Here is a 21,433-nt window from a genome sequence, read left to right on the forward strand (position 1 = left end):
TGATTCCAGCTCCTTCCGGACACTGGCGATGACCAGGCACTCGGTCACCCAGCAGCTCATGAGCAGTGGGTCTTTTCCCTCCTCGGAAGGCTGCAGCTGGAGAAATTATAGCCCTCGTCCTCCTGTCTGGGTGACTGATCGGAAGGCACTTCCCTCTCCCGGGGAGGGGTGGTCAACCACTCCCTCTATCAGCAGGGCTTGGGGACACCTCCAGATTCTCTGGGTGACCTGCGCCCCCCCCGTCCTGCTCTCCACATGGTTCAGCCCCTGGCCATCCAGGCCCTTAGTGCAGGGGTGGGGATTCTCAGGGAGAGACCTCAGGGTCTCCCACCTACCCACCTACGCAGAGGCCTAGAGCTATTCCTACAAGACTGATAGCTTTTGGGGGATCCGGTAGTGCCTTGGCTCCCCTAATGTATTTACTTCTCAAAAGAATGTTTAATTTGACTCATTTCCCACAGACTCAGGGCGATTTCAGAGACCACATGTCTTGCAGAGCTAATGGCCCTGTGGCTCCTGGTTCCTCCAAGCTCCGCAGACGCCCAGGTGATCAGCCCAGACTGGGTTTCCCAAGGCACTGCCCACAGGCACCCTCTGTCAGAAGTGCCAGAGCTGCTTGCTAAAAGGCATCTCCCTGACCCTCATGGCAAACCTCTGGGCCCCACAGCAAACAGGCCTCGGGGCGGCTCTTGTGGGCACAGATGTCTCTGGCCCCTGGCCCGGGAGCAGTGGAAGGGAGCGGTTCTGCCTTTGGGGCTCAGGAGCTGGGGTCCAGTCCAGCCTCCAGCAGGTAGCTGCTGTGGGACTTGGGCCCATCAGTCACCCTCCCTGGGCTCAGTCTCCTCACCTGCAAAATGGGGACCGTGTAGTCCATACCCACGAGGATGTGGGAGCTCCTGGCTGGGCTGGGCTCAGCTGGCATCTGGCACACACAGAGATGGGCCTTTCTTTCGTTATGATGGAAATAAAATCATTTGTAAACTAAAGTTTTGGCCAGTGGGGAGCCACCATGGAAAAATCTCTTTTGCAGGAGGGAGTAATGATAGGAACCCCTGGGGGTTATTAGACGCTGTGTAGCAGCACCATGGCCCCAGGAGGTGCCCATTCTACGGAGGGGCAGACGGAGGCTCAGAGTGGCCGAGTGCCCTGCGGAAGCCCAGGACCCCGAGCAAGAAACAGAAGCAGCCTGGACTTCACGGCCGCTAACGGCTGCCAGTCCTCTTTAACGCGCGCGCAGCTCGGCGAGCGGGGACTGACTCTCCCTATTAATTCGGAGCATGTTTATGTGTACATTTCAACTTTAATCATTTGCTGGTTTAAACTGAGGTCTCCCCTGCCCGCCAGCAAGAGCGGGCTGTGCCTGGGTTTCTCGAGTGTGTCTGCTCGTGGCAGAAGGATGGGCCGGACCCTGGAGACGCAGCCAACGAGCCCCGGTGATCTCTGCCGCCCACACCCAGCAGGTGCCCGCTGCCCTCTGCCCCCACTCTGGGGGCTGCCTGCACCCATGTGGTCCACGGGGCTCCCCCGAGGGGGCCTGTCTAGGGGACGCTGCTCTGATGGCCCAGGGAGGGGTCCACCGCCTTGCCCCCGTGGCCCCTCTGCCCACCCCTGTGCCCTCCCCCACCCACCGCCCTGGGCCTCAGCCCTCCCTGCAGAGGCAAAGCTGACAGGGAAACTAAAGGCTTTTGCCGGGCCCTTGCTTCTGGACAAGCCAAGAATCATATTTTGTAAGCTGCTGGCACTGTGTATTTCTGTTTTCCTTCCTCGAACGAGCTATTATCTGGCAAGTGACAGGTTTGGGGTGTGAAGCCCCAGCAGGTTCCGCGTCTCCCCCCGCCTCCCCCCTCATGGTCCCGCAGCCTCCCAGATTGTGGGGTGGGGGAGGTGACTTCAAACCATTCAGGCAGCAGGCACAGCCCAGAGGCCCCTCAGGATGGGGGGAGGCGGACAGTGCGACGCTGGCTACGAACCCCCAGACCCAGCCGAGTGGTCGGAATGACACAGGGAACCCAGACTGAGCCCTCGTGCTCTGAACATGTGCTCCCATGAACGCCCCCCACCCCCCTTCAGAGACAGGTGCCATTACGCTGGTTCAGAAAGGGGGTTCCGTGACTCCTCCAGGGTCACTGGCCCCGTGAATGGAGGAGGGGCGGAGTCAAAACCCCGAACTGACACCAGAGTTTGGGGCCAGACCACCGCCCCCCACTTGTACGGCCCCCACCCCCAGGTTCCTTTCCTGCTGGTCAGCCCTGGGGAAGCAGCCCGAGGTCGTTCTCCCTTAGGGATTTGTCCTTCTGGGCCTCAGTTTTCTTATCTGTACCAAGGGGACAGCGAGCCAAGCCCTCCCTCCCGGCAATACGGTGGGGGAGAGGTGAGGTGGTGGACATCGGAGCCGTGGCTCATGAATGTGGAGTGGGGATGGGGGCTAAGTGGGGGGAGGGGTATCCCAGGGCCCCCAGTTTGCACGCAGCACTGCCACCCCTGCCTTCGCAGCCTCGCTGGGCATCAGGAGAGAGTGTTGCGGGCGAGGGTGTTTTGTAATCTGCATCCGAGTAACAATGTGGGCCAAGTCCTTTGTGCTCTCCTGGGGTCCCCACCCTGTCACTGGGCTCCGTGGCGGTTGCAACAGGGAGCCCTGGCAGCCCAGCCTTGAGGCTTGGTGACATCACTCACCGCCCCCCTGACGTGTACCTGGTAAATGGGCAGGTTGGGATTGAACCCAGCTTTGCCTGGTGCCGCCTCCCCCTGCACGGTAGAACCTTCTCTAGTCCTCTCACCTGGGCTGGGGCACAGAGACGGAGGAGGACGGGGCCCGGGTGCAGCAGGACACAGCTCTCTGCTGGAGCCTCTGTCTCCCCTCCCACACGAGCCCCGGTCCTCTGAACACACAGACACTGAGCTCCTCAGATCGGGCCCCAGCGGGGCGCACAGGAGGGGACGGCCATACTGGCAGGGGCTGGCTGGCCGGAGTCCCTGCCCCTTCCACTCACCCCTGTGCCCCACAGCTTCTCTCCGAGAGTCAAGGCCACATGGCTCACCTGGTGAACTCGGTCAGCGATGTCCTAGATGGCCTGCAGAGGGACCCAGGGGTGGGCCGGCCCCGCATCAAAGCTGACCTCCAGAGGCCACCTGCCAGGGGATTGCGGCCCCGCGGCTGCCCCAACGGTGAGTGCGGTGCGGGAGGCTGCCTTTCTTGGGTGACCTGGGTGCCCAGCTGTGTACCCCCATCGCCCCTTGCCCACACACTGCTGCTGTTCGCTGAAAGCTTCCTGCTGCCGGGCAGCCCCGAGCACCCGACCTGCACCCTTCTGTTGAGTCCTTTCCCAGCCCCTTGTGCCCATCTTCCAGATGGGGACAGCAAGGCCTTCAGAGAGGCGGCACGGCTCACTCACCCAGGGTCTGCCCCCAAGGCTGGTCCCTTGGAGCCCATGGGACACTGCAGGGCAGACCGACAAGCCAGGGAGACCCAGGGACAGAGGCGGACGGGCGGGGACACAGGTGCCCTGCGCAGCCCTGACAGCAGGCCCTGTCTCAGGGTCTCCGCCCCGCGACTGTCTGGACGTGCTCCTGAGCGGGCAGCAGGAGGATGGCATTTACTCGGTCTTCCCCACACACTACCCAGCCGGCTTCCAGGTCTACTGTGACATGCGCACCGACGGCGGCGGCTGGACGGTGAGTGTCCCCGGGGGGCACAGTCCGCTTCCTCTGGGCCCTGCAGAGGTCCAGGTGGGCCGGGCTGACCCACAGGGTGGCGTCCGCGAACTGGGGTGCTCTGAGCGGCCCCTCACCCAGCCTTCTGCCTCTGGCCAGGCTTGCCGCCGGCCCCCACAAGCCTGCCCCTCATCTCACCCCCAAGAACCCCACACCTCCAGAAAGCGGCACAGGGCAGGCAGAGGCTGTGGGTGGAAACTTGGGCCCCCATGGGAGCAGATGTTAGATCCCGTCTCCTGCCCACGGAGCCCCCTCCTGCTCCCCGAGCCTCGAGTCTCCGGGAACACAGGGGTTCCCCTTGAGCACTGAGCAAGTCGGGGATGGGCTTTGGCATGGAACGCGGCACCAGGAGCCTCTTGCTGTCCGGAGCTCAAGGGCCAGCTTGTGTAGACGCTGTCCTTCAGGTTGTCCGATATATGGCCCGTGTGCAGGCGATCGAAGGAGGAAAGGAGGGAGGCACCTACGGGGAGCAGAGATCCCAGGGGCTTCCCGGCAAGGAGCTGGTGTGACTTACTGCCTGGGTGAGAAGTAGGGACAACGAAATGTCCCCACGGCCATGGGAGGGCGGGGTGGGGTGCCCGTGGGCGACCCTGATATCTCCCCTGAGCTGGGAGAAGGGGGTGGGGCAACGGGGAGTCTCTGGGTCTGCTAGTGGGGAAGCCCCTTCTGGGAGTGGGGTCTGCGTGCGTCGCCTCCCACAGCCTCTGGGGCGACGGCTGGCTTCTGCCTTCGTGCGGATGCCGGAGCCACCGGCCAAGGGAAACGCATGGGCCTGGCAGCATTTTAGTAACATGCGTGAACGCCGAAATGGGAATTTCATAAAATGTTTGTGCATTCTTCAAATATTATCACAAAGATATTTTTAAATATTTTTTTCTTTTTCTTTTTAAAAAAAACTTTAAAAACGTTCCCGACCATTCTTGGCTCACAAGCCATTTAAAAAACAGGCAGTGGGCAGGAGCCCTTCTGTGGGCTGTGGTTTGCTGACCCCCATTCTAGAGCTGGGAGATGAAGTGAGCTTGCTGTCCCTCCCTCTCGAATCAGTGGCCTTCCAACCCTCACCTGAAGCTCAGCCCTGGAGCCAGGCTTCAGCAGGGCTGCCACTGGCTCTTGAGTGACTTCGTGTGAATTAAAAATGCCTGTCCTTTCCTTTTGGCTCCCCTGGGACACTGGGCTTGGTGAGGAGAATAAATGTGGGCCGGGTGCCCCGGAGCAGTGAACAACCTGTACCACTGTCCCTGGACATCTGCCTCCACCCTGAAAGCTGCTCAGCCTCCCCAAGTTGGCCATGGTTGGGATGCCCAGTGACATGGAAAGCGGGGCTCGTACAACCGACATTTTAAGGGTTCCTGGCTTCACATTTGGTTTCATAAATGGGCAAACAATCTTGAGCACCTACTGTGTCCCAGGGATGCACAGAGATGGGGAAGTCCCTACTGCAGTCCTCCTGGAGAACTTGGAGTCTGTGAGGTTTTTGGGTGGAAGAGGTCACGGTAAGCAGAGGTAGGGGAGGCTCTGTGCCAGCTTCCTGCACAAGGGGGGCTTTGCAGATAAGCTGTAAGAAGTGGGTGAGAGCAGTAAGGGGGCAGGACAGAGAAGGTACCCCAGGCAGAGGGACCAACCTAACCAGGGTCTGGGACGCAGGAAGCACACAGGCTCTTCAGGGAACGGAGCGATCTGGGGTGGATGGCGCGTGAAGAAGTGAGACCAGAGACCAACGTCAGTGTCCCAGGCTGTGGGGTTGCGGTGGGCACTGGGGAGCTTCTGAGGGTGCCGGAGAGAGGAAGATGGCTTAAGGTGGCTTCAGGATCTGTAACCTAACGGTGCATCCTAGAGCAGAGCGGGGAGAGGGGACAGGAGGAGGCCGCTGGCTCACGCTGCGGACAGGCCTGTGATCGAGGTTTTGCCAATGCAGTGGGGAGCTTGGGCTCCAATATCCACAGACAGATGTCGGGGTAGCTCCCAGTCCTGCTGTTTGATCTTGGGGAAGTTACTTAATTCCTCTGAGCCTCAGTTTCCTCAGCTGTAAATGGGGATACCCACTTGCCTCACTGTGAGATTTTAACTGCAAGCAACAGAAAATCTCTGATTTAAGCAGAAAAGGAAACATCCTGGAGGGAGGCTGGGAGGCCCGAGAAACCAGCTCAGGGCCATGCCCCCAGGAACGGAGCCCCCCAGATCTGGCCATGGGTGACAAGGTGGGAACCCCACTGCCCCCGGGCTGCTGGCATTGGGGCCCCCCGGGGCACAGCTACCCCTCGGCACAGGCACCCCCAAGATGGGTGCTGGCGCGGGGTGCAGTCTGAGGTTGTTTGAAAGAGATCCCTGTGTCCTCGCCTCTGCTTCCCCAGCCGTTGGGCCAGGGGCTGTGCTGATGGATGGGGCCTGGGCCACAGGCCTGCGACCCTCCCCAAATCTCAGAAGATGGGGAAAGACGGTCAGGTTGACCAAGGCTTCCGGCAAATGCTTGTGGGGCATTTGGCATAGGCCCATGGGTGGCGCGATCACTATTTAGGATGATGAGCCACGCCATGTGCAAGGCCCCGGCCGTCCAACGGGACCAGGACGTGCTTGACCCCTTTTGCTGAGCTTTTTGCCAGGAGGTCACTGACCATCGTGCAGGGGACAGTCATGGGGGCCTGAAGCAGGGTATCGGGTCGGCTGGAGCCTAGGCAGCCCCCCCGGGTCTCTGCCCTTGGCACTTGGGGCATGAGGAGAGGTTGGCATTACCCCTCCATTTCTCACCAAGGAGCGTGGTAACGATTTCTGGTGCGCGGATGGCCAGGCAGAGGGCAGAGGGAAGTTTCTCCGGGGGAAGGCGTGGTGGGATATGGAGGTGTGGGCAGCCAGCATCGGTTTTGAGAGGGGTTGGCCTCCTGAGCGGGGGTGGGGGGGTGGGGGCAGAGACAGGGGAGGCCAGAGTGAGGCAGGTGGGCGGTGGGGGGGTGGCGAGTGCATTTGTAGGGCAGAGTCGGCAGCTGAGAATCCCCCAAAGGCCCAGGGACAGACAAACGTGCAGACATGTCTTCAAGCTCCAGAGGAGAGCACTTAAGTGTACTGCGCCCGGTCTGGGGCCCAAAAGCTCTTTTGTTTTCCTAACTCAGAACATCTGAGTTATGGCGTCTGCCTCTGGGAGCCCCTCAGCAGGCAGAGCCGCACCTACGTAGGAGCCAAAGCCCAGAAATCAGAGTTAAGGGTTAGGACAGGCTTAATGAAAGACCCAGGTGCAAGCCCAGGCTTCGCATCTCCCGAAGCCCGTCTCCCCGGAAGTGGATGAGGATCTGGGCCGGGAGGCGGGTAATACCCAGGGCCTGGGCTTCAGGGCCCATTACTGGGGAGCCGATGAGGAACAGCGGACCCCCCACCCCCCTGCCCTCCCGCTCAGACACCTGGATCAGGGGCCGTGGAAGGAAGGCTGCTCTTGGCTGAGAAGTGTTTGCGAGGCCGATAGACGTTAATATCCATTTGGGCTTCCGTCAAAAGCAATCTTTGCCCAGATACCTCTGGGCATCTGTCAGGATCACCTCCCTGCCACACGGAATCTCTCAGAAACTCAATTGTTGTTTGGGAAGGAGCCCGCGGCTGCCTCTCCGAACCCTGGTACCATCCATCCTCGTTAGGCCCAGTGTCTGAGCTGCCAGGCCCCGCGTGCCGACGCCGGGTGGCTCTCCCTGGCGGCCAGGGCATCTGGGGCTGGACGCGGCAGCCAGGGCCTGCTTCCCGGTGAGGCCGGACCGGGCAAGGCTGAGCATCTGCAGGTGCTTCATGGCTTAAAGACCACAGGCCCTCGCGCGTGTCTGTGCAGCCGGCCGTCACACGGGGACCCTGAACCCTTCAACCACCGAGCGCCAACCGCAGGCTGGGGGAGCCAAGAGCAAAGCTCCTGGCCTGGTGGGGAGCTGGTGGATGAGCTTACCTGTGTGAGGGCTGTAGGGCTGGGGTGGGGGCGGCGGACCCCAGAGGAGAGCCCCTAACCCAGCCTGGGGCAGCACAGGGAAGATTCTGGAGATTCTGGACAGGGAGGTCCTAGCACCGGGGGACGAGGCGAGACCAGGGTTCCAAGCAAAGGGAACAGCCAGGCAGAGGTCTGCGGGGACAGGGTAGCATTGGGTCTGGGCCCGTGTGGGCTCTGTCTGCTGGTGTTCGGAGCTCGAGGGGGCAGGGGCCAGAGGAGGGAGGCGGCCAGGGGCTGGGTCGTGTGCGGCTGCGGGCACGTTCCGAGGGCTGACCGGGCTTCCCCAAGTGGGGAGTGGCCCAGAGACTCGGGGCGAAGGGCGCGGCGGCTGTGGGGGAGTAGTTTGGGGCGTGTGAATTCTGTGGGCCCTGGACTGTGGCTGTGGTGAGCAGGAACTGCCGGGTGGGAAAGAGGCCACGTGTGGTTCCTTGGGTGGGGAGGCCCCCGAGGCCGGTGGGCACACACACAAGGTGGCCTTTTGGCTGATGTGGCCACCGGCCTCGGCTGCATCGCGACCTTCTCTCCACAGGCCCCAAAGCCCACAGCGATCCGGGCCACACGGGGTCGCGCCGATTGTCAAGGTCACTCCTGAACTTGACACAGGCACTCACCCCGGCCCCAGAAAAGGAGGAGGGAGGCAGGAAGGAAGGACCCCGTCCTGCCGACCTGTGACTCGGGGTGAGGGGCCTCCTTTGGAAAGCCTCTGCCCACTGGGGCCCGGCCACCATGGGCCTTCTCGGTACAGGTGTGACCAAGCGGTTTCCTGTCCAGCTGCTGCCCCTCGTCACACACGTGACCACCGACACTTAGCAAGGACAGTTCACCTCACTGAGCCCCGTTCATGTGGGGGGAGAGTCAGAAGCCTCCGCGGGCTCTTCCCCGGTGAGCGGGGCGCCGGGGAGCCGGCATCCAGGCTGAGCCTCGGGACTCCCGCGAACAGAGGAACCCGGTTCCCTTCTGCAGGATCCTCACAGGCCCGGTGTTTAAAGGCAAGTCTCGTCAAAACAGAAGCAGATTTCCTCATTCGGAAGGCGATGCGTGGGGTGGAGCTGGCTGTTTCCAGCTCACCTCACCTCCCAGCGGGCCGCGTGAGGCTGGAAGGTCACATCCCCTCTTGGGGCGCCCCCTTCCACATTCAGCCTCCAATGTGGCCCTTGTGGCTTGTGCGGACGCCTTGCAGGGGATGGTGTGGGTTTCACGTGGTCAGAGGAGGGTTCTGCTGGGCTTCTGCAGACGGCCCCCCCCCCCCCCCCAACTTCCCTGCCTCTCTGCCCCGAGGCACAGCCTTGCCCCCCGCCGACATCTGCTCACAGCACTTCTGTCACCAGGCCTGATTGCTGGTCCCCTCCCTCGCCTTTGCATAATTACCTCTGGGGTCACGGAAATCAGGTCCAGGTCAGCATCTCGGCGGCAGGAACCCGCCGTGGGATCGATCTGGCTCTGCGCCCCCACTGGGATTCACGGCGCCCGTCGCCTGCTCCCAGCACCGTGAGCTGAGCGGCCCACGCCCCGTTCTGCACGGTGGCCGCACGCTCTGCCAGGCGCGTTACTGTCGCGAGGTCAGCGGCTCAGATATGCTGCTAATTGGCTTCGCTGTGAGAGAAACGGTCCCTCCCCGCCTGGCTCCCCAGGCGGGGAGGAGAATCCCTCCCTCACTTGCAAAACATCAAAGGAGCCACTGCCAGCCTGGCGGTGGGATCAGGCTCTGGGAGAGATGAAAAGCTTCCCGGGCCGCCCAGCCGGGGAGGCTGGACAGCCGGGCGGTGGGACCCTCGTCCCTATGCGGGCTGAGGCTTCAGCCTGTCCTTGCTGCCGACATCAGCGGGTCACGGTGTCCCCAAGCCGCGGCGCGGCTCGGCACCGGCTCCCCGCTGCCCTGGGGGGTCTTTGGGGCTATATGCCCTCATGCATGAGCAAGACGACAGCCCCACGACAGCCCCACGTCCCCTCGACCGGTGTGCTCGGAGAGAGCTTGCCTCCGCCCAGAGCAGTTTGGATTTTGTAAACTTTTAACGTAAAACAGGGCAGCACGCGCGGGACTCGCCGGGGAGCTCAGCATCTGATAAATGGCAGCTCCGAGCACCGTTTGCCGGGAGCCGGCAGGCACCGACTGCCAAGCCGGGAAGCATGGCGGGGCGCCAAGCCCGGGGGTACCATTTGCAGTCAAAAACAAGGAGGACTGCTTCCTTCTGGGCTTGGCAGCTGGCTCTGAAGGGGAGGGAGGGGACGTTGGTTAGACCTACTGTGTGCGCCCTGTTGCCGCTGCTTCTTCACGGCGCGTTTTCCTGCAGCCCGGCAGGGGTGGCGAGGGGACTGCTGCTGGCTCCTCTTTACAGAGAGGGAAACTGAGGCTTGGAAGGGGGGCTGTGACTCGTCGGAGGTCACACGGCCCGCGAGAGGCAGAGCTGAGATTCGAAATCTGGGGCCTTCTGCACCTGTGCTCCTGCCAGCAAGCCCGGGGAGCACCCTGGGGGCACGGCCCAGAGGTGCCCAGAAAGGATTCGAGGAACCACGGCCGCCTGGGAAAGTGGGCAGAGCCTCCGCAGCGGCCGCCTTTGAAGGACTACATGGCCCGTCCAAGTTCTTTGTTCCTTAGAAACAAGAATCCGCCTTGGCCGCAACGCCCTGCCCCTGCCCGGCCCAGACTCGCCTGCGCAGGAGGTCTGGGGGCTGGTGGACCCCGAAGCTGCACAACCCACAAGATCTGCCTGCAAGGGATTTCGTCAGCAGCTTCATCCGAGTATTGGGAAGGTCCCAGATGCTGCCTCCTGGGGACTCTTGAAGAGGCAGAGACACTCCCTTCCCATCTCATAGGGTTTGGACCCACCCAGCGAGCGTCCATCTCTTGGCCTCTCTGACCACCTGCCAAGGCCCTGCTCAATAAGCAGTTCAGTTGATTGTCTCCTACTCCAGGCAGCCCCCCTGGAGCCCACCCCAGCAGAGGCCCCAACCCCCTCTGAGCTCCCAGCAAATGTACCAACAGTTGTCACCATTTTGGACTAATATGCATCCCCTCAGCGCTGGTAACCATGACCGAGTCTTTGTGGGTCGGAGCTCGTATGACCCATTTGATAGTAAGAGAACAGGCATAGGCACAGAAGGAGCAGGCCACGTTAGGAGCTGCCCAGCCCTGTGACTGCTGGCTTCTGTGTCCTCCTCTCCCGAGGCTGTGAGCTTTCTGAGGGCCTGAGTCAACCTAGGAGCCCAGGCTTGGCACACAGGGCCTGGAGCAGCAAGCTTTTCATTCTGCAGAAGAGAGAAGCCCAGACTTAGGAGGACACGTGGCCTGTTGCTGGAAATCCCCATGAGACTTGGTCTCCCAGGGGCCACCCAAGGGCACTTCCTGGGGCTGGCCCAGCTCAGCTGCGCTGAGGGCCGAGTGGGCTTACAGGCCTGGGGACGCAAGGCACACCCCCTCAGCACTGAGGGTGTCCCCGCTCTGCAGTGGTCACCCCACCTCGAGCACTTGGCCTGCTCATTCGCCAAATGGGAGCACAGAGCCCTCTGGGCTGGGGAGACCACGGAGCCAGGCTGGGGCGTCCAGGATGTGCCTCTGGCTCTTAGCCCCACGGCAGACAAGGAGCCAGTCCAACAGGGCCCATCCGAGGAGGGGGTCCCGGCAGAGACGTGACCCAGAGACGTGGAGCACAAGACGGGCCCCTGGAGCCCGGCGGACAAACGCGGGACCATCGGCCACTCTGCTCCCCCACCCCCCAGCTTGCCACCGCCCAAAATGCTGCCGCTCCTTCCTTTGGAACCGCCCGGCACCATCTGCGGGACCATGTGGGCCCAGCCCTCCCTTGGCAGAGCCCCCAAGCAGTACTTGGAAGACACGCCGGGCGACAGGCACTGGCTTTTGAGAAGCCGCATCAAGAAAACACGCTCTGTCTGTCTTCCTACGTGCCACCTGCTCGAGCGGCCGGCCGGTGGCTGGCATCCTGCCTCGGTCACTTTGCTGCTGAAACCCAAGGGAGACGCCCGGGAGCCGGGCCCGTGAAGATTTGAGCCTCCAAAGGCATTCTTTTGTTTCCCTACCTCTTTCTGCCCACCCCCCTGATTTTTTTTGGCCTAAGTGGGATTCATGTTCTTTTAGGACAGGTGGCCGGGAAGTGGCTCCCTCCGTCCTGTGCTTGCTCCCTCTTCCGCCTTCCTGTCTGGCTGACCCTTGCTCTGTAATTGAAGGCCTTCTGCTTGGTGACATCCGTCCAGCCAGCGTCCCAGAGGTCCAGCTGTGGCCCAGCCTGGGCCTCTGAGTCAGAGAGAGCCGACTCCTGCAAACGTTGGAGAACTGGCAGCCGGTCTGTGGCTTCGAGGGCCCTTGGACACCGTGGGCCACACTGAGCAGGGACTGGCTTGCGGGCGGGCCCGGGGGGCCTTGCCCGAGATCCCGGCCGGGCCGGCTCCCGCTGTCACTCAGCCCAGGAGGCAGGAAGGCCCACGGTGAAGGCCGGCAGCATCCAGAGAGCCGTATCTCAAAGGGCAAGTGTCAGTGCAGGAAGATTTGTCTCCAATACGAACATCTGTGAGTGTGTGTGCCATGATGTCACCTGCCTCTCCTGGGATCCTGGGCATCAAGTCTAAGTGCCGCTTCTGCAAAGCGTCTTCATGGAGGTATCTGGGCCATTCCCGGGGTGGCTCACGGGTCACGGGTGAACACGCTCACATGGGCGCACAGTCGTGGTGGCTTCTCAGCGGGTGTAGACTCAAATCATCTCATTGGGAGCGTCTCCCCTCGTGGTTGCTTGAGGCGTACTGTCCCTGGGGCGAGAGAGAGGCGGGGGGGGCGCCCCGGGCAGCCCCCAAATCCTGAGCTCTCACCCGCTGATCACGCACCCAGGCTGAGCCCCAGCCGGGCCCTGGCCTGTTCCTGGCAGGGGAGAGAGGGGCGGACAGAAGTCAGAGGTCGGCTTAAAAGCCCTGGCGGGGGGACAAGGAGGCACCTCCTGGGGCTGGTCAGTGGCAAATGAGAATGACGTTGAGGGGGGACATTGGCTGCTGGTGTCCAGCCTGGCCTTCAGCTGCGGGCGTGAGGGGTGGGTCCGACCCCCCCATGCTCACTGCCCCCCCGACTTCCGGCTGGTGTCCGAGCTTCTGTCTACTCTGAGGATGAGGGGGTGGAGAACAGGGTTGGGGTATGGATTCCGTGAGTAAGAACGTGAGAGGGACTCAGTGAGAGGGACTCGGCCCCGGCATCAGCCATGGCCAACTGTGCACAGCAGCCCACCTTGAGCACTCGGTCCGTCTGTCTCATCTTCCAGGGCTTACACCCTGCCTGTGCCCAAAGCCCAGCAGACCACCCCCCTAACAGCAGTGCCATTTATCCTTCCCTGGGGCCCTGGGAGGACAGGCCTGGCTTGTTAGCGAGTGAGGACCAACGAGGCCAAGAGGGGAGGAGTGATGTCCCCAGGCCACACGGCCACACTTGTGGTCAGGACCCTGCCCCCCTCCAGGCCCACCCTGGACTCCCCTCCAGCAGCCGGCCGTGCCGGTCATATCCACTGTCCCCACGTTGTAGAGCGGTCCTGCTTCCCATCTGGTTGGGGTGGGGGGGTCCCCTGTGTCCCTCTGCCCTAAGGGAGAGGATCTCTGGCGCATCTGAATGGATGATGGAGGCACCGGGTGGGCTCCCAGGCGGCTCAGGGTGGATGTGCGTAAGGCCCGAGTCTGGAAGGAAGAGCAGGGTGTTCCTGGGACCGGGGCTGACAGGGAGGGGTGGAGGGGAGACCCCCGGCCTGGCCTGGGGCTCGGTGCTGTCGTTCTCCTGCAGCCGGCGCGCGCTGAGCACCAGCTGTGTGCCTGGCCCTGAGTGTCTTCTCAGTGGACCGCCAGGGCCCACAGGGGAGGTGCCGCTGTGACCCCCCAAGGACAGAGAGGTGGGCCAGTGGCCGGCGCTCTAAGCCGCAGGGCCCAGGTCCTGACTGTCGCCCCCCCACCCTCCCCGGCCCCCCGCCTCTCTCCCCCTCCGGCAGAAACAGGCTCCTGCCGCCTGCTGCCTTCTCGAGACTTCTCCGGGGAGCGCCTGCACTTCTGCCAGGATTAAGCCTTTCAAAGGGCACGTGCTCAGGGTCCCAATCGGGCCGTCAATACCTCTTCCCAGCACCTCTCAGATCTCTCGGAGCCCGATCGAACTTCCTTCCCCATCTAGTCCCTGCGGAGCACTTGCACCCATCGGGGCCTGGCCAGGTCTGCGACGTGGGACAGGAGGGACGGGAGGCCGGCCACTCCCTGACGTCACAGCAGAGCAAAGGCTGTGACCGAGATCGGGGTCCCCGGGGACCCGTGCTGAGCAGGAGGCCGAGCTCCCGGCGGAGGACGGTTCCGGGCGACTGAAATCAGGCTGCTTCGTCAGGAAAGCGGCAGCTCGCAGCCCGATCTCTACCGCCTGGCTCGTGGGCACAGATGGAGGGGGCGGGTGGGGGCGCCGGTGCTGCCTCGGCACATGAGCGAGGAAAAGGCTTGTTACACAGAACGAGCTGGAACGGGGCAGCCGGGAACAGGACTGTCAGCGGATCCTGTAAACACTCGCGGCAGCTCGGGCCTGGCCCAGCGTGGCACTTATTTCAAAGCAATTTAACCGATGGGATTCCTGACTCCCAACTCGCGGACGTTATTAACATGAGTTACAGACGCAGCGCGGCTGCTCGTTGGTCCGGAGTCAGATCCCTGCGGGCTGTGGACTCCCGTGCCCACCCCCGGAAGCGGCTGGGGCTCCGGTCCCCCAGGCCCCCACTGGTCCCCCCCTCCGCCGGGGCCGCTTCTCTGGGGAGGCTGTGCGCGACTCCACCAGCCTTGTTTCGCGAGATGGAGCTCCGGAGGCCGGGCCTGGGCGCGCGTTGTGTTTTCGGTTCTTCAAAACTCGAGAATGGATTTTTGCCCAGTTTTGTTTCGACCTGGGAAGAGGTATTAGGGCCCTTCCCCACCCTTCTTATTTGGCCTGTAGGGAAAGTGAGGCCGAAGCCGGGGTTGGGACCAGTCCCAGGTCCCACAAGTGAGGCAGCCGAGGTGAGCCTAGAAGCCGTGTTTACTCCAGCCCCGTCCACCGTGATTCCTTCCTGGGGGGACGTTTTGGGGAGGTCTGGGGGCATTTAGTCAGTCCTGCCTGGGGCCATCGTGAGGTCCTTGAGTCCCTGCTCTGCTCCAGGCCCCACGACCGCCCCAAGCAGGCAGGCGGCCGAAAGGAGCGAGTGGAGCAGGGGACACGTGTTGGGGTTGGGGTCCCGGGAGGGCAGACACCAGCTCTCCGTCCTTCGCAGGTGTTCCAGCGCCGGGAGGACGGCTCCGTGAACTTCTTCCGAGGCTGGGAAGCGTACCGGGACGGCTTCGGCAAGCTCACGGGGGAGCACTGGCTAGGTGAGAGCTGGGACACCAGCAGGGCGGGCTGCTGTGTGTCCGGGCACCGCAGCCCGCGGGAACACGCCCTCCCCACCTGGTCTGGGTTTTTTTAGTCTGTCTATAGCATTCACCGTCTTAAAGCACGATTCGGGGGTTTGTAGTACATTCACAGAGTTGGGTGACCCTCGCCCTTACCTAATTCCAGAACATCTTCTCCACCCCAAAAAGAAGCCCTGTGCCCCCATTGGCAGTCACCCCATTGATATTTTTAATACGTTAAAATCGGGGCATCTGGCTGGCTCAGTCGGAGCAGCGTGGGTCTCTTGATCTCGGGGTCCTGAGTTCGAGCCTCAGCTTGGGTGTAGAGAGGATGTAAATAAATACACTTTATGAAATAAAGTAAAACCCACAGCCTTGGACCCACCCCACGTTAATGGGCTCATCCACCCCACAGCACAGGGCCCCACTTTGACGTCCCCACAGCCAGGTATCTGGGAGCGCCCCCCCGCAGGGCTGAGGCAGGAGGTAGAGGAGGTGGGAACGAAGGTGTGAGGCCTGTGGCTGGTGGGGAGCCCCGTCTGGAGGGCTGGGCTCCCAGGTGGGGGTCAGGAAGGTCCTAGGCCTGTAGGAGTTTCAGGGGAATTTCTGGGGGAAAGACGGGGTCAGTCCCAGGGGTGGGACCAGGTCTGTGACTACTTGCCCCCCTGGCCAGAGGTACCTGGGTGGTGATCTACAGTGTCCATTGGCCTAATGTCCTTCTCCCCGAGGGACCCACGAGGGCAGGACCCTCTCTGTCCTGGCCACCCCCCTGCCCCGCCCGCCAGTGTCCCGTTACCAGGCAGGGACCAGCTACAGAACTTTATTACCCCAAGTCTCTATTTAGCAGGCACCTCCTGTATGCCAAGCCCATTCTGTAGACTTCGACCCTGACACCTCGCACCTACCCTAAGATGGTGGCTGGGCCTGCATTGTCCTCCCCTTTTATGGGGGAGCAAAGCGAGACCCAGAACGAGAGGTGTGTATGTGAGTCTTGGGATGGAGGGAACCTGAGCAGGATTCAGAAGCTTTAAACTACACCCTGAACTGCACGAGTGAGAGCAGGGGCAGGGGAGGGGCTGCGGGAGAGGACCTTCTGGGGGGGAAGACCCCTCCCCTGCCGCCCACCTGGGTGGGTGTGTCAGATGGGGAGAGGGTGGCCCGGTGGGGGCCCTGTTTCCGCATCACCACCCACCTCCTTGGACCAGTGTTGGTGACTCCGCCACTCACCGCATCTTAATTGAAATCTATCAGCGGCCACGGAAGGTGCGGGAGGAAGCATTTAAGCGGGGCCTTGATTAGCTCCCGGCAGACAGGGAGCCCTGAGGAGAATGTCAACTCAAGCCTCAACTCCCCTGGCCGTTCCCTCCCTCTGCCTTTCCATGCTCCCCTCTCACCTTCCCACCTAGTGTTTTGTCTTTTCCTATTGAGTTATGGGAGCTCTTTATATATTAAGGTTATTGATTCTTTGTCAGGTGCCCATGATATGTATTTACTTCTGTCATCTGTCTTTCAGTCTCTCTCTCTCTCTTTTTTTTTTTTTGTAAAATTATTGCTTATTTCCTAGACATTTAAAATTTGATGTAGCCGATGTTTGCCCATCTTTTCCTTCATGTCCTCTGGGTTTTAGGCTCTGCTTTTCCCTCCCAGTTTTACAAAGATGTCTCCTTTTTATTTTTTTAATGTTTTTGAGTGTTTGTGTTAGGTTCAGATCTTTAATCCATCTGGGAGTTTTTCGGGGGGGAGGGGAGAGGTCTGGGGGTCTAAGTATTTTTCCTCTCCATTTTAACCCACCAGCTCCCTGTCCCTCCAGCTCTGATGGGGGTGGGGTCCGATCTCAGCTCAGCATCCAGGAGCCCAGCAAAGCAGGGGGGTTGGAGAGACGCAAGAAGTGAAGAGAGAGGGAGAGCAGGAGGTGGCCTTTGTGGGAAGAAGGGTGAAGACAGCAGAGGACCCTCGGGGCCCCACCCTGCCCCTCCTTCAGGGCACCCTGCCAGGGGCCCCTCCTGGGCACGGGGAGGAGCACGGCTTTGCCCGGAGGAACGGCGTGCTAATGGTGGGCCTTTGGGCCCCAGCAGCCACTCAGTGGGGGAAAGGAATCTGGAATCTTCAAGTGTTCCTGCTGGGCTGGTGTCCCTCTTGCCCTCTCCCTGGATCGGACTGTTTGTCTTGGACGAGAACTGAGTAAGAGCAAGGAGTCCAGGCAGGTCTGCCTGGGTTGAAATCCCAGCTCTGCCACTCCCCAGCTGTGTGACCCGAGCCTGTCCCTTAACCTCCCTGTGCCCCAGGCTCGGCCGTCAGGCAGCGACAACAGGGCCCCTGCCTCGCTGATCCCAACAGCAGCAGCAAACACCTGGATAATGTGTGCAGTGGGCCAGGCCCTGTTCTAAGAGCTGTACAGGGATTCTTTAATTAAATTGGACTCATTCTAATTCCACTGGATTCATTACGCCACGTGAAGCGCTCGGAACGGTGGCTGGCATTTGCGAGGGCCGTCCAGCGGGTGGGCAGTTGTCATCACTGTCCCCCGGCCTGCCCTTTACAGCATGTGGAGCCCTCGTGGCCCCTCACCTCGGCCCCGGAAGGCCGGGGGCACAGGTGCCCAAGCTGGGGTGCACGCTGGTGCCCCCAGAGGGGGAGCCCAAGGATGAGCAGACAGAGGCAGGGGGATGAGACCCTTCTGCTCTCAAATCCCGGTCCTGGGAAAGTAGGACGGGGCGGGGATGGGGGATGCTGCCTGGAGAGCCTGGGTGGGGTCTGCCTCGGACAAGGCCACTCACTGCTCAGGGTGGCTCTCCTTAGTGCTGGCCCTGGACCGTGGGCCTGAGGCTTCCCTCTGGCCTGGATGGGGAAGGGGCCGCTCGGTCTTCTCGCCCCCTTAGCTTGCACTATTATACCCTGACCCTCCTGCGGGGTGTCTGGAGCTCAGGAGGGAGAGGCTGATGAAATGTCACTAGATGCTGATAACTTGTAATTTTAATTAAACGCCCTCTTAATCAAGAGGTAATCAAACTGGCAGGGAAGCACCTTGAACGTGAGCGTGTGAGGGAGGGAGAGAGGGCGAGGGACGCTGGGGCGCGGGGGCCGGGCCCTGGAGCCAGCAGGAGACTCAGACCCCGCCTTCCGCTGCTCAGCCGCTAAGCCAGCATTTGTTGAGTGCCTACTGTGTACCGAGCCGCACTCCGATGCTGGGAGTTAGTCGTGAGCTTCCACGCTGTGTATGGGGCGGGGGGAGCAGACAAGGAAACAGGCAGTGGGGACACAGAATGAGAAACATGGAGAGGGGGAGCTCCCGGCGGGCAGAGGTCCTCAATCCAGGCAGGAGGCCAGGCAGCCTTCCTGAGCTGAGTCCTGAGCACGAACAAAACCCAACCGGGATGAGTAGGGAAAAGTGTCCTGGGCAGAGGGAACAGCATGTGCAAAGACTCAGAGGCCAGGTTCAGGGCAGTGCATACAAGCACCAGATCCCTTCCGGCTGGAGCCCAGAGTGGGAGTGAGGGTAAGAGGTGCTGTCACCCTCAACCCAGATTTTCCACGTTCCTTCGGACTCCTGCCGTCTTTCTACTAACCTTCCGCTCAAACATTTGGAAATGACTTAAAGCAAACAGAGAAACGGTGAGTCCTCAGTTTCTTGCCAAACACAGGCCGGCCGGAGGAGAGACACAGCCCGGGGCTGACGGCGCAAACCTTCCTGTCGCCAGCCGCGTGAACTGGGCTCTTGGGTCTCCTCAGTTCCCTCTGTGGGGGTCCCCTTGTAAGCCCCCCGACTTCAGCCATTTCCCCCCCACTCTAGGGCTCAGGAGGATCCACGCCCTGACCACGCAGGCCACGTACGAGCTCCACGTGGACCTGGAGGACTTCGACAACGGCACAGCCTATGCCCGCTATGGGAGCTTTGCAGTGGGCTTGTTCTCCGTGGACCCCGAGGAAGACGGGTACCCGCTCACCGTGGCCGACTACTCGGGCACGGCAGGTAGGATCCCAGGCCACAGGGGTCTGGCACTTCTGGCTTCCTCCTTCAAGTCCCGCCTGGCCCTCACCCCAACAGCATGAAACGGCAGGACCCGAGTCGTTCACCCATTCTGCAGATGAGCAAAGTGAGCCCCGAGCCGGGAATCAGGATGCCTGGGGCTTGGGTTCTGCTGGACCTGTCAAGTGGGGTGGCCGCACCCCTCTGGGCTGGGTTTCTCTTCTCAAGGGGAGGCATGGCCAGGACAGGGAGTGTATGAAAGGGGGGGAGGGGAAACAGAGACCGCCAGGACCCAGGGATAGACCATGGACCCTCAAGGTGGCCCCATGCGGACCCGCGAGCCACACAGACACCATGGTGTGTCGGGACAGACGTGCGTGCACATGCCCGGGTGAGGGTCTGCATGTCTGGGAGTCCCCGGGACACACGCCTGCACGTGTGCGCCTCCACGCAGGGGACTCCCTCCTGAAACACGGCGGCATGAGGTTCACCACCAAGGACCGTGACAGCGACCACTCGGAGAACAACTGCGCCGCCTTCTACCGCGGCGCCTGGTGGTACCGCAACTGCCACACGTCCAACCTCAACGGGCAGTACCTGCGCGGCGCACACGCCTCCTACGCCGACGGCATCGAGTGGTCCTCCTGGACGGGCTGGCAGTACTCGCTCAAGTTCTCGGAGATGAAGATCCGGCCGGTCCGTGAGGACCGCTAGATGGGCGTGGCGCCCGCCCTCCACCCGCGCCACCCCTGCCCACTCACCCCTCATCCCCCGCCCAACCCTACCCTGCGCCACTCCCAACCCCTCACCCCTCCCCATCCCCGGCCCGACCCTACCCTACCTCTCCTCTGACCTGCTGTCACATTGGAGGGGCTGCACCTTACCTCTGTCCTGTCCCCGCCCCCCAGCTGACCTCTGCTGACCTGGGGCAGGGCCCACTTAACAGCCCCAAATCTTGCCTGCCCAGACTTTGGCTCCTGGGGTAAGAGTCTTGATTTCCCTCGGCCAGCAGTCCTCCGGGCACTCCGGCCGGCCCCTCTACTTGGCTGGTCCAAACCCCTGGTGCTTGGGGGGCACAGAGAAGGGGCAGGTGGCACCCCTGCAGCCCTTTTAGTGGACAGAGGGACTGTTTGGATCTTTCTGAGTCAGGTCCGAGGCCGGCCTTCTCTGCCCTCCCGGCCCTTCCCTCCTTCAGTTCCATGGTGCCTGGGGTTCCCACCTCTCCCCAAGGCCCGTGGGGAGTGGTGGCGGTGAGGGCTGCCCGGGGTGTGGGGCTGGCAGCCGTAGCCCACCATTCCAGGCCAGGCTGGGGCACAGCTGTCTGTGGGGACTCCTAGCCCGAGGGGGCCAGGGCCAGTTCCCCGGGGCTCCCCCCAGCCTTCTACCCGCAGGCCTGGGAGGTCCTCAGTCCCTTGGGCTGCTGTGTCCAGCCTCCTGCCCTCCTGGGCAGCCGGAGCCCCACCCCGCCCTGTCCTCTTGCCTGTGGGACGCTGGGGCAGGTCCTGCTCCCTCCCGGCCTGGCCCGTCAGGACCTCTCTATTTCCTGGGCTGCCGTGGGGCTTGAATCACCCCCCCCACACACACACTCCCCAATTCCCAGGGACTCCAGGGTCTTAGGGTTTCCTGGCATCAGGCCTGCAAGGTGGAGGCTGGACCAGGAGGGGTCTGGGAGCGCTTTCCCGGTCCCCCCGGAGACTGCTGTCTCAGTGGGGAGGCCGCCCCCTACTGGTGACTCTGGGTGCTGCCACCTCAGGTCGGGGGGAAGGGAGGGACTCACTGGGCAAACAGGGGGACTGAGGCACCGCCAGACACTGGGCACACGCTTCCATCGAATCTTCCCAATGTCCTGTCATCCCCCGCAACATTGCACCTACCCAACTGCGGGTCCTGAGGTCAGCAGCCAAAAAGAGCAGCCCTAACCCCCCTCCTGGGTAGTGCCGGGCCCCTGATGCCCTCGCCATCAGAACCAAGCACGGGGCTGTTCTTCCAAGCTCCCACCTGGGGGGATTTGATGGGCCGCTTCGAGGTTCTGGGATGGGGTGGGCCGCACCAGGGACCCCCTCAGGCAGGAGGGCGGGCTGTTTCCTTGTAGGACGCCTGGAGTCAGGTGAACACGGGCAAATAGAGAAGCGTGGGGCTCCTTTCTCCCCCTCCCACCAGAGTTTGTGCTGCAGGAATCACGAGTCAGAGTCAGCCAGGGGCAGCAGGAGGGGTCGGAGTGTGGCTGACCCGCTGTGCCAGCCGGCCCGTCCCCTGGAGCTCCGCCTGGTCATGGCATTCAGCCAAGATTCGCTGGACATCTGCTGTGGGCCAAGGCCTGCCCAGGTGCCGGACGGCACCGAGTCCCTGCCCTGTAGGCGCCGTACTTGAAACAGACGCGGCCAAGAGACAGGCGGCGCAGCCCAGTGTGACCCGTGCTGGGGGAGGAG

The 21,433-nt window shown here is 62.2% G+C and overlaps 1 protein-coding gene across 2 annotated transcripts in view; it reads left to right on the forward strand.

Moving 5' to 3' along the window:
* Nucleotides 1-19,783, forward strand: part of FIBCD1 (fibrinogen C domain containing 1) — a 30,040-nt gene extending 10,257 nt beyond the window's left edge. For both annotated transcript variants that reach the window (XM_059412171.1, XM_059412172.1), the window contains 5 exons: nucleotides 3,006-3,165; nucleotides 3,536-3,672; nucleotides 14,920-15,016; nucleotides 18,828-19,007; nucleotides 19,459-19,783. In XM_059412171.1, coding sequence (XP_059268154.1) covers nucleotides 3,006-3,165; nucleotides 3,536-3,672; nucleotides 14,920-15,016; nucleotides 18,828-19,007; nucleotides 19,459-19,718 — 834 coding nt within the window. In that variant the 3' untranslated portion in view covers nucleotides 19,719-19,783. The remainder of the gene's footprint in view (nucleotides 1-3,005; nucleotides 3,166-3,535; nucleotides 3,673-14,919; nucleotides 15,017-18,827; nucleotides 19,008-19,458) is intronic.
* The last annotated feature ends 1,650 nt before the right edge of the window (nucleotides 19,784-21,433 follow it).

The sequence above is a fragment of the Mustela nigripes genome, chromosome 9 (genome assembly GCF_022355385.1).
Source record: "Mustela nigripes isolate SB6536 chromosome 9, MUSNIG.SB6536, whole genome shotgun sequence".
In the NCBI taxonomy this organism is placed as follows: domain Eukaryota; kingdom Metazoa; phylum Chordata; class Mammalia; order Carnivora; family Mustelidae; genus Mustela; species Mustela nigripes.